Source organism: Vigna umbellata, chromosome 2 (assembly GCF_029865625.1).
Source record: "Vigna umbellata cultivar VRB3 chromosome 2, Vumbellata_1.0, whole genome shotgun sequence".
Taxonomy (NCBI): Eukaryota; Viridiplantae; Streptophyta; class Magnoliopsida; order Fabales; family Fabaceae; genus Vigna; species Vigna umbellata.
In genome coordinates this window covers 45,820,821-45,833,588 of record NC_142166.1, presented here as the reverse complement: position 1 = coordinate 45,833,588, position 12,768 = coordinate 45,820,821, and the positions used below count along the sequence as shown (strand labels likewise).

The 12,768-nt window shown below is 31.4% G+C and overlaps 1 protein-coding gene across 1 annotated transcript; it reads right to left on the bottom strand.

The window, feature by feature from the left end:
• Positions 1-651: 651 nt before the first annotated feature.
• On the bottom strand, positions 652-4,632 carry LOC124825693 (glucan endo-1,3-beta-glucosidase 5-like). The gene is made up of 2 exons (XM_047298371.2): positions 3,985-4,632; positions 652-1,874 (listed from the first exon to the last, which is right to left on the bottom strand). Exons 1-2 carry the CDS (start codon positions 4,335-4,337, stop codon positions 761-763), a joined length of 1,467 nt encoding a protein of 488 aa, XP_047154327.1. The 5' UTR covers positions 4,338-4,632; the 3' UTR covers positions 652-760.
• Between the last annotated feature and the right edge of the window lie 8,136 nt (positions 4,633-12,768).

The window sequence follows — 12,768 nt, the reverse complement described above, 5'->3', positions numbered from 1 at the left end:
ATGAATGGGTAATAAACCATTATGCAAAAGTAATTTACTATTCGAATAAAAAGTTCATTGTCAAGTAATCAAGTAACATTATTTATTTAAAATATAAAAAATTATATACAAAAAATCAAAATTAAATAAAAATACAAATTTTTAAAAATATTATCATTTTATTCTAATTAAATTCATAACAGAAAGAATGGCTATCCCATTTGTCATTTTAAAAGTGAATAATTGTACTCTTCATCAATATAAAAAAACGTGTTTGCTTCATGCACCTCATCGTTACTAAATGCACTCCACACTAACAAAAATATTACTAAAATATAACATAATAGTTGTTCTTACCACCGCTACCACAACATAGAACCATATTGGAATTTAAACTGTTTCAAAAAAATTGTTTTAAAAAACTCGTTTTGGAATGGAAAGCTTGTTCTTAAAGTTCTGTTCAAAAAAAATTGTTTCATAATATACTTTATGAAAATCTTGCTTCGAAAATCTCATTTAAAAAATTTTATTTTAGATATTTTGTTTAGCAAAATTCTTTTCAAAAAGTCATATTTTGAGATTCAAAAAAGTTTGTTCCAAAAATACTCTGAAACAATAATGCAGAAATCACTTTTATGAAAACAAGGCCGAAAAAAACTATCGGGGCAGGGATAACTAAGTCAGACAACATTGCATTAATAAACAATTTAAGTCACTTTTTTCTTACACTTGCTACACAGTTACCTGCATGCATTCAAATACAAGTAACAAGGCAAACAAATCAAAACAAAAGATTACAACATAGGAAAATTACAAAAGAACACAGCACTGTGGGTAGAGATCCAATTTTTCCATGTAGCACAGCGGAATCTGTCTGGATCATGATTCTGAACTTGCAATCTCCAACAGAAGGATCTTTGTCAGTGACCATAGAAAGGCCAGGGAATTTGCAGGCACTGTCCATCTGGTCATTGACCTGATAGTAACTGTTAAACGCATAAGAAATGTTACCATGCACATCCAAATTGCCACAAGAAGTTCCATACCCAAGACTAGTGCAATCAGCATTTTGACAAGCATAGGCCACACTAGGTGCCACTTGGTCATCGTTAAGGTTTGCCGAAGGTTTCAAAACGCACCACTTTTTAGCCAAATGATCAACCCCCTCAGCACCCACTAACCCATTACCTCTTGCAGACCCAAGATTAAGTTGGTATTTTGGTTGTCCATCCAAGTAAAACATCCCCCAATGACGCTCAAAGTTCCCTGGCTGAATGCTTTTGGCGTCTTCATCTATCAGACTGAACAAATAAGCATCTATAGGACTGGGCCTCATTGGGGTCCCTTTTCCAGACATGTAACGTGACATGAAACCTTGGTTGAAACGTTGTGCACTTTGAAGGTTTGCATTTCTGTCTCCATCTGTAGGCCACCCAATTTCCCCTACAATTATAGGCAAGTTTCCGAAGCCATTCTTCTGCAGTGCCCACACCAGAGTGTCGTGGTTAGCATCAAACACGTTGTCGTAGTTTCTTCCATTGTCATTTATAGCAGGCTGGTAGCCGTTAAAGAAGGCATAGTCAACAGGGAAATTGGGGTCAGTGTAGAGGCTGATGAAAGGGTAGATGTTCACTGTGAAAGGTGCGCCATTGTCATTCAAGAACTTCACAATCTGTACCATCAGATTGTTAATGTCTGGTCTGAAACCGCCGTCTGACGGCTTCTCTGACGAGCTTTGGTACACATCGGCATTTAAGGGGACTGTGACCTTCACACGGTTGCTCAAACCGGACTTTGTGAGAGCTGCCTGAATGTTTTGAAGTGCTGGAAGAGTTGTGGTTTCATAGGATCTATTGTATGTTGACAAGAATGGTTCATTCCCCACTGCAACATACCTAGCAAAAGCCACAATATATAGACATAAGTGATTGACATAAAGTTACAGCACCAGAGATATAACACCAAGGAAACATGAGTCTAACTCACAAAGGATTAACACCACCTTCAATCCAAATCTTTAAGACAATAGGTTTATTGAATTTTCTTCCTTATATGATGTTTAACTTTGTAATTTTTATTCAACTAGAGACTTAGACTCGCATTTGGATTTCCTATATTTGAAATCCTTGTTTTATTAAGGGTTGGGAACAGCTACAATGCAAAGGAACAAGAATTTCACATCAAACTTGAACCAAAACCTTGGGTGGCTGTAAGTGACTGAAATCAGGATCAACAACAATGGCCGAGTCTTATGCTACTACGTGGGGTTGGATATAAGGATCAATGACCATTCAACTCTACCAGTTAATACTAAAGTGATATGCTTAATCTTTAGAAGAATGAAAGGCTTTTTGTTCCCTAATTGGGAAATCTTGTTTGTTTGCCTATTTGGAAAAGGGTCATGAATGAATAGAAATAGAAATCATAAGTATATCGACTTTCAAATTCCAATATAAAGGAATATTACTGCAACAGAGATCCTATGCATCCAAATATCTAAATAATTGCACATCCATAATGAAATGTTTGGGAAATTGTGGAAGAACAAGTTTAATCTCCATACTTGCAGGAATTAACAATCGAATGTCATTCCATGTGCAGAGAACACAAAAAATAATGACTATAACTTAGGTCGACCCAAAAACAATTTTTCCTTCAATTAACATTAGAACTATAATCTCTTTCAAGAAAAATAATCACAAGTGAACTTGGTCATTGAGGGATGAAATACAAGGTAAAAAGATTAAGCTAATAGCTGTAAGGAAGGACATGAGTTGTTCCCATGATAACTTTCTAAGCATAACCTTCCAAATCTAAAGCATATCATGAAAGATTGGGCAACATTAATTTCATACGAGAACAACAAGGATAGGATTAATGTTTGGCCAGCTAAGGTAGGAATATAGACCAATTGGTTAGCTAAGGGTGCACATTGTTTTCTGAGATTAGGATCTAGAATCATTTCAACAAGGGACATATTTTCATTCCAAATACATTAACAATGAGTGGAGCTTTCACAGATAGGCATATATGAGAACTAAGAGGAATATATCTGGCAGTAGAAGATGTGGAAGATTAAACATTGAACAATTTTCCAAACAAATAAGTAAAAGGGAAAATAGGTTCAATCGACCATGACAAAGCACAAGCTGAACCCCTGAAACAAATGCATTTCATTGCACAACAAACTCATCTAGGAAAAGATACTTATTTCCCATTCACTACAACTATCTTCGGACTTGTTGCAATGTTTTACACACCGCCACTCTCAAAAGCATTGCATCAGTTATGAGATAACACAGAGAAATATCCAAAACATAAGAACTTTGCAGCAAACAATTAAAATCTGTCAAACACATTGCTCAGTAAAGAAAAACATGGATTTTCAAATCATCCGAAACATGGCAGTGAAGTATTTATAACCATGGGTAGTGTACAATATGCTGAATTTCACATCTTATATTTCTATATTTGTTTTATTCTATTTCTATTCCACGGTCATAGATGAACATTACACTTTTTTAACCAAGAACACAACAAAGAAGAAGACAAAAACTAAAGTTTACATTAGTGTATCATGCAATGCAACATCAGAAGCACCAGAACAACAAGCAGAAGTGCCAACAGAATCCAAGCAAAGGTAGGTGTCGCAGGGATTGTCCTTGTAAAATATTGCACAAATAACAAATTCATAACCAGTATACTTGTTCAGAGTTCAACAACCAAAGCTGTCGAAAATTCCCTTACCTAATATGCCCCTCCCACATGCAAAATAAAAAAGACAGTCAGAAATTTACATTTTCTTGAAATTCTCATTGCTTGCATTCTCAAATTGCGCCATGATTCCAAGTTGTCACACTCCAATGATGTTTTCCACTCGTACTTTTAAACAAACTGGTTGTTTATGCATAACCATTTCATCACCAAAAAACCAAGCCAAGCAACAAGAACAGCGAAAATTAAAACGACAGACACGGACACGTAACAAAGGGGTTTCTAATGTACCTGATGTCAACTCCTCCAGAAGAGACATGTTTGGAAACATTCTTGGAAACCCATTTCTCAGCTGCTTCAACACTGTTGGCGAGCGTATAAAGCATGTCATTGGGAATCCCCACCATAACCTGTATCCCAGACTTCTTGAGAGCATCCAAAATACCAGGATCAGCATCAAAGAGTTTCACCTTCTGAATGCCATTGTCCTTCAGCATCTTCACCACCTTCGAAGGAGACAAAGGGTGTGTCGACTGTGTCCCCCAGTTCACACCAATCCCACTCACTGACCCCACCAACCCCACCAACACCACCAACACCACAACAACAACAAAATCACACCTTCCAAACATTCCACTCCCCATTAATCCAAAATCACCAACACCGAAAATCTGAAGCACCCAAAGTTTAATTCGATGATCTAAAAGGCACAGTGAAGAATGAGTCAAGCTCTGAAGTTAGTTGGAAAACAATAAAACATAGACTGAGACAACAACTACAGTGAATGCAGAAGGGATCCTAGGGACATTTGTTGCGTCTGCTTTTGAGTTAAGCTGATTTGTGCATAAGTACAGAGAAGCGGAGTGAATGAGGAACAAGTTATGTGGTGGAGAATCTTTTTCTTTTGTTTTGTTTTTTCTTTTTAAATTTGAACTGAAATAAACAAGCAAAGCAAAGCAACACTGCAGAGTGGTCTCTGTGTCAGACTTTTTTTCAAAAAATCTCGAAAACCACATGCTTCGGTTGCAATTATGACGAAAATGTTTTCGGACTCATTTACACATATTCAACTTTCAAACAAATACTGTTCAATTATCAAGAAAAATGTTTTTGACAATTGAAACGTGTATTTTAATATATATTTATTAAACTTTTTATTTTATTAAAAGAAAGTAGTGTTTTTAACGGCGAGTTTACTATTTTAGGATGTTGAAAAAGAAAATAATAATATAAAATCTTTATCAACAGTTACATTAAAAAGATATATTAAAATGCGATGGGTTATATTTATGATGTTTTCGATAACATTTTTTATATGCTATAACATCAGTAATGGAGATTTTCTTTTTTCTATACACATTATTTTAATAATTGTTATTTTAAATTAAATAATTTTATTTTTTTATCTTTTAAAAGACTGTTAATTTAAATTTAATTAATTTTTAATTAAAATAGTTATATTATTGTTTTATTTTCTAAATCAAAATTCATTTAAATTCGGTTATTTAAAAAAAAATAAATTTGTAATAAAAAAAGAGAGGATATATGCATGCGTTTTCATTGGTATATTATAATATCAATTAGTTTTGTTGTTATTTTATAGTAGCCACTTAATTTAGTTTCTGAAAATATTCAAATTCAATTTAATCTCTGGAAAAAATCATTTATTGGTCCTTTTGTTATTTTTCATTACTATTACTCAATCATGACTCAGAACGGATTGAAATAAAGTTTGTTTGTATTTATAATTGGTTATAAACGAATACTATAATTCAAATTTTCCTTATTTTCAAAATTTTCTCATGTCTTTGTCTTATTATTTTCAATATTTATAGTTATAACTTAAATCCTAATATTTTGGAAAAATATAAATTTCAAATATATTTTATATGTTCAATAATATTATTTATTACCCATTTAATCATGCCATGATTTATATATTTAGAAGAATTATTTATTATAAATTTTAGTTATACAAAAAAAATATTGCGTGTGATTTTCATGCTAAAATGCTTATATAATTAATTATTGGAAATATTAATATGTACCAATTTACCACTTAAAACAATCTTAATGGCTCAAATTATTTATGATCATTATTTACTAAATTAAATAATCAAATAAAACCGCCTCATATTTGTAAGTCATAAACTGTTTAATATTTTTTAAATACTATATCGCAATTAGTAACTTTTTATAGCATATACTTATTTAACTATTTGTTCTATTTTTAAAATTTTTATTCTTGTGAAATAAAGTTGGCAAAGTGTTTAATCAATAAAACTGGTTATCTTGTTCCAGACGTGTACCTTCCTTCATTCCGGAGTCTTGTGATGCCCAATGAACATAACATTTGCTCCAACCTCAAAGAAGTTCTGACTAGCAAGTTTCTTGCTTTAAACTTTTTTATTTTCTTTCATTTCCCTTTGTATTGTGTTTTTTATATAATAAAAACAATGTTCTTTTGCAAATTGAGTTAGGTTAAAGGAGCTGTCGGGAGGTTTAAGTTAAAAGGGAAAAAAGGTCGAAGTTTTGATTATATGTTTTCAAATATATGTTGCTTAGAAAGTGCATTAGAGATGAGTAAATAAAAAATAAATAATTTTTTTAATTTTTAAACTTTCAATAAATTTTATTGTAATATGGTCTTAAACTTTATAAGTTATTATATATAATTCTCTTAACAGTATTAAAATAAGTCATGGGTTAATCTCTTAAACTCCTTAATATAATCTTTTTTTCATATTATAAAGTTTGTTATGTGGTGTCTCATTTTGATTCACATCACCTAAATATTATATTCTATATGAGTTAATACTGATTGAGTTAGAATAGTCTCGTCCAATACATCGTAGATTAACATTTTTTCTTGAAAATAATTAATATGGCTAATTTTATACCACTATTTTTCACAAATATTTCTACGTTAACCGATGTCACTAAATATAAACATTTCACTTGGTGATATAAAAAGAAGAACAATATAATAATTGAAATAAATTATTTTCACAAAATTATCGTCCAATAGTCACTATTCAACACCAGACACTGAGAGGAGGCTTATTGTGAGTGTGACACTTGGTGGTGCTTAAATTACGCTTCATGGCAATGCAACAAAAAAAGTGAATTTAGTGCAATTTAAGGTGTTTTCAACTAACTTTTTATATTTCCCACCATCTCATAACTCTTAGATAAGTTCTACACAATTCATAATACAACATTTTTCATCAATAAAATAAATCCAATAAACTAGTCAAGTTTGCTTGAATTTTCTTTTATAACCTTTTTAAGATATACCTTCAAGAAATAAAATGGTTATAATCACAAGTACAGAGTCACTAATTCAACCAAATACAAGGTAAACACTTCACCATATAATCACAAAAAAAATTCACACATTCATCAAATGTTCTTTTAAGCAAATTCTCATACAACCACATTCATACTAACATCATAAAATTTTAAACATCAATCACAGATTAACTTATTGATGCAAACAATTTCAACCAAAATTCAAAGATCAATCATCCAAACCAAAATTTACTTTCCCAACCAAATTTTAACTTCCTTTGTGCTGAAAATAATACAACTACCAACTTAGTTTATGAAATCACATATATCATAAAAAAATCACGTTTATTCAAACATTAAAATTTCAATGATATCTTCAATTGAAATACATTATTTGCATAAGGAGTTCAAAACAATACAAAAATATGTAAAACTAAATGATTTGATATTTAATTTACCACGTTTTCAAGAATAAACAAACACCAATATCGGCTTATTATAAAGTTTAAAACAACAACACTTGATTTTCAACATCTAGGTTGGCCATGATAGTTAGGATTGACGAGCACAGAGATAACCCATGATGGACGGGTTGACGAGATGACCATAATGGACATGCTAGTCGAGATAGAAGATGTTTCAAAGTGTGAGGTCGAGGTCAACTCCCACAAAACATTGTATTGCAGTTGGGTCTCCAAACACAATCCTCCGCTTCTTGTCTTCTGTCGTTGTTCGTCCAATACTACTCGGAGGGTGCATGTAGAAAAACCTTTTGATGCCAAAGTTAATGTGAATTCAGTAGTTTAGATATTTAATGTGTATTAAATGTAATCACTTACCTCTTTATCTCAAACCTTTATTTATAGATTTCAAAGTGAGTCTTTGATTAGTGTCGGCCTAATTGTGGTCTATCCGACAATAATTATGTTTTGTCTTGATTTGATTAGTATTATAAAAAATGTAATTTTAAGTTGATTGTTTGACTTGTAGTTTGGAACCACACGTTTAGGAAGATCTTGTGGTCCTATTTGTTACATAGTTGATTCGAAAAAATGTTCGGTCTGAAGTTGCTCAAACGATTATATGGTACACAAGGTATGACCAAGATTAACGTGATAGATGGGATGGACAAGCTAATAGATGGTCGCGTTATCGGGCTGGCTTCGATGATGGGATGGTCGGGTTGGCATATTGGCTATGGTGACGGGGATAACCAGGATAGACGGGATGGACAGACTGACCAGGATGAACGAATAGGACCATTGATTGGATGATCGAGATATATGAGATGAACGAGCATATGAGAAGGTCGACATGGATGCATTGGTCGATCTGGCATGAATGGTTGGGACATACATGATGGTCAGGCTAGCGTGTTGGCCACGCTGATGGGGATGACCAAGATGGTTAGGATGTGAGTTGGTCAAGATGGACGAAATGAACTAGGCTGATCGAATGGTCGAGATGTACACAATAGACATATTGACGAGATGGACAAGATGAACGCATTATTTGATTTTGTCAAGTTAGCCTGGATGGCAGGGATAGACAGATGGACGAACTAACATGATGACCAATATACTAAGATGAATGACATGGGCAGGCTGACGCGACGTCCTAGACTGACAACATTAACGGACTGACCGAGATAGACAGGATGGACCAAGCTGACTGAATGGTTAGTTGGGTTGTACGGGTCGACGGTATAATAAACAAATAAACTGATGGGAATGGTCAGATTGTTGGTCTTGCCTGGATGACTAAAATGGACAAGCTTATGATTTAGGGTGTGTCTAGATTACCTGGACAAATAAGTTGACAGAATGCCCGACATAGACGAATTGATAAGTTGATCGCACTAACCTAAATAGATATAATTGATGATATAATTGAAAACTTATTCAACAGACCTATTTTTTACCATATTTACTTTAAAAACAAAGACATGTGCGCAAGCACAAGAAATTAATCTGTACTAAAAAAAGAGTTTTAAGGTTTTCTTTCAAATATCACAATTAATTTAATAAAAAAATATTAATACTAAACCATTTCTTTTTAAGTTTTTTTTTTTCAAAAGCTTAAAATAAATGCTTTACCTTTACATTTACCAGCCATCCTTGAGCTACCAAGATGTAAAGGTTTATTGATTTATGTCAGAGAGCAAACTTTTACCAAATTTTCATACCAAGTCCACAAAGAAAACACAATGTAACCTTCTAAATTTCAAATATATCCGTGATACATATTGTTGTACAAAATATTTTTTTAAATAACGTCAAAAACACATTTTTGCACTAAATTTCATTATTAACTAAAGTTAGTAAAAAAAAAACAAAAAAAATAAATGTGTTACTTTCCCATTTCATTTAATACATCTTACTAATAATTTGTGATTAGTTGTTTTTAACTACTTAGTATTATAGTTATACAATTTTACTTTATCATTATAATAAAAATTCATGCCGTTTTAATTATTTCTAACCCCCGCCATAAATTCATATTCAATTTCTCAAAATACTATTAAAAATAGTATATATATATATATATATATATATATATATATATATATATATATATATTTTTTTTATATATATTTACAATGAATAATTCTTAAGTACACAAATTTGAAAGGTGAAGCTTGTTTAGCAATAGAGATTAAATGAGAATTCAATTGTTGCCAGATTTCAATTTTAATCAATAAACAATTCCAGATTAAATACAATGGTCTTAGATATTAGATTTTCTCAATATTAATTCAAGTTATTAGTTGAAGAGGTAGTCTTTTTTTTTCTTGGTTACTCTTGGATTTGACTCTTTGTTATTCTTATAAAATATCGACAAAAGTTTGGTCGACAAAAAATATTTTATTTAGAAAATATTTATTTTAAATAAAAATGTAATTAACTTCTCATTTATTACAAATATAAATGTTTTTAATTTATCAAAACTTATATAAAATAATTAAATTAGATTAATATAAATTTTGTAGGAAGTTTTACTAAATTTGATTACTTGTATTAAAAAGTTATGCAACAAGGTAATTTAATTACTAAATTTGATTAATACTAATTTAGTTTTTCAAATATTTAACTGGTTAAACATACTTATTTTTTTTAGTGTTGTTAAAATGGGTCACCTGGCCCAATTGGATCTGGCCTACATGAGTTGGCCACTTAGTCAGTCAATCTAACCCGACTCATTTATTAGTGAGTCGAAATAATTCGAACTTAGTCCGGTCCACTACGGGTTGGTGGGTTAAGCGATTTACTGACTCACTTAATTACAAGTTTTTTTAAATAAAAAAATTTACAATTTGTTGTAATTTAATAATTTCACTCTAAAATGATATTAAACTCCAAAGACAATTCAAACTAAAAAAATCAACATACAACTCAAATGTAACCTAAAAGAAAACTCACGCAAATATATAAGCTTATAATATTGATAATTTTTTTGTCACTTATCAATTTATAAGATTATAGTTTTGAATGGATAAATTTATAATATTTTTTGTTCTCTTCAAACATAGTTTTATTTATTTCCATTTACAATATAATAAAAAAAGGTTAACTAATAATACTGAAACACAAAAATAATAAATAATTAAATTAAACTAGGTGGGTTATGAACCAACCTGGCTCACCACTGATTTAACCTGGGTGAACCGAGTTCTAAGAGAGTTGGGTTAAAAATTGATCTTCATAAAAAAAATTAATTTTTTTCAAACCCAACTCGACTCAAACACGTGGTGATGTTAGATAGATTTTAATTTTAATCAATGAGAACTTCTCAATATTAATTCAAGTTATTAGTTCTCTTTTTTTTTCTTGGTTACTTTTAGATTTGTCTCTTTTTGTTATTCTTATAAAATATCGACAAAAAAAAGTTTGGTTGACCAAAAATATTTTATTTAGAAAAAATATTTATTTTAATGAAAAAACGTAATTAACATCTAATTTATTACAAATTTACATGTTTTAAATTTATCAAAAACTTATATAAAATATTTAAATTAGACTAATATAAATTTTGTAAGAAGTTTCAATAAATTTGATTACTTGTATTAAAAAGTTATGTAACAAGGTAAGATGTTTAAATATTTAACTGGTTAAACATGTTTATTTTTTTTAGTGTTGTTAAAACGGGTCACCTGGCCTAACTCGGTCCGACCTACATGAGTTGGCCACTTAGTGAGCCAATATAACCCGACACATTTATTAGCGAGTCGAAATAATTCGAACCCAGTTCGGTCCACCATGGGCTGTTAGGTTAAACGAGTTGATTCACTGACTCACTTAATTACAAGTTTTTTTTTAAAATAAAAAAATTTACAATTTGTTGTAATTCAAATTTTAATAATTTTTTATGCCAAACTCAAAAGACAATTCAAAATAAAAAAATCAACATACAAATCAAATGTAATCCAAAAGAAAACTCAAAAACCAAATATATAAGTTTATAATATTGATAATTTTTGTGTCACTTTTCAATTTATAAGATTAGAGTTTTGGATGGATAAATTTATAATATTTTGTTCTCTTGAAACATTTTTTTATTTATTCCCATTTAAAATATAATAAAAAATGTTAACTAATAATATTGAAACACAAATTAATAAATAATTAAATTAGACTAGGTGGGTTGATGAGTAAACCCGGCTCACCACAGATTTAACCTGGGTGAGCCAAATCTTAAGAGAGTTGGGTTAAAAATTGACCTGTATAAAAAAAAGGGTGTTGCTCCCTCCACCACCACACCTTTCTCCCTCCACCTCCCCTTTACTATTTTGTCCCTTAGTAAAATTTTATTTTTAGGGTTATTATTTTTTAATTTTACCCATTCACAACCTATTTCCCCAATAACATATTCTAATCCCGTACATGAGTAAAATACTTTTCTTTCATTTTAACATTATATTTCTTCATCTCTTTCTTTCGTCGTTGTGAAATACTACAAGTTGCAAAGGTTGGTGGTGGTGGAAAGAATTATCAAGCAGTCTCCCTCTCGTGGTGCAGTGTCGCTCTCGTGAAGTAGTGCGTGGAGTGGTGCAGTGCATGTCGTGCTTCCTCATATTCGAATAAACCTTGAAATAAAACCCTAAAATAAAAAAACCCTAAAATAAAAAAACGTAAATGGAGGTGACATCCTTCAACGGATGTCAACATCCTTCAATGGATGTCAACATCCGTTTAAGGAAAAACGGATGTCGACATCCGTTTTACCTTAAACGGATGTTGAAGATGTCACCTCCGTTGATGTATACTTCCTCATGTTGGTTGATGCTCTGGACGCTCCTCGATGTTCCTCCACACCACGGCGGCAATGGAAGCTTTCAAAAAAAAAGACTGAGAAGAAAAAGGAATGGAAGTGCGGGAGGTGGGGAGGTGAAACGAAAATGGGGAAAGGGGAAGAGAGTTCCGTGGGTGGGTGCTGGGAAAGTAAAATTAGGGTTTCAAATTATTTAAAATAGGATAAAAATAAAAATCTTTTTAACTTAAGGATATAATTGTATTTAAAATAATGTGGGGGAGGTGGAGGAAGTATAGGGTGGTGGTGGAGGGAGCAACACCCTAAAAAAAATGAATTTTTTTTAAACTCAATCCGGCCCAAACCCGTGGTCGATTAGGTTGACCCGCGAGTTTTAGCCCATTTTGACATCAGTGACTTTATCTTTAGTGGCTAAACATATTTTTGAAGTATATAAGATAATCATTTAATTTTGTTATACAAAAAATTCATCTAAATTTAAATCAAAACTAAATAAAACATCTAAATTTGAAATTT

Coding starts and splice junctions, on each gene's coding strand:
- LOC124825693 (XM_047298371.2), bottom strand. CDS start 4,337: ATGGGGAGTGGAATGTTTGGAAGGTGTGATTTTGTTGTTGTTGTGGTG. Junction 1,875..3,984: donor TCTGGAGGAGTTGACATCAG/GTACATTAGAAA, acceptor GGCTTTTGCTAG/GTATGTTGCAGTGGGGAATG.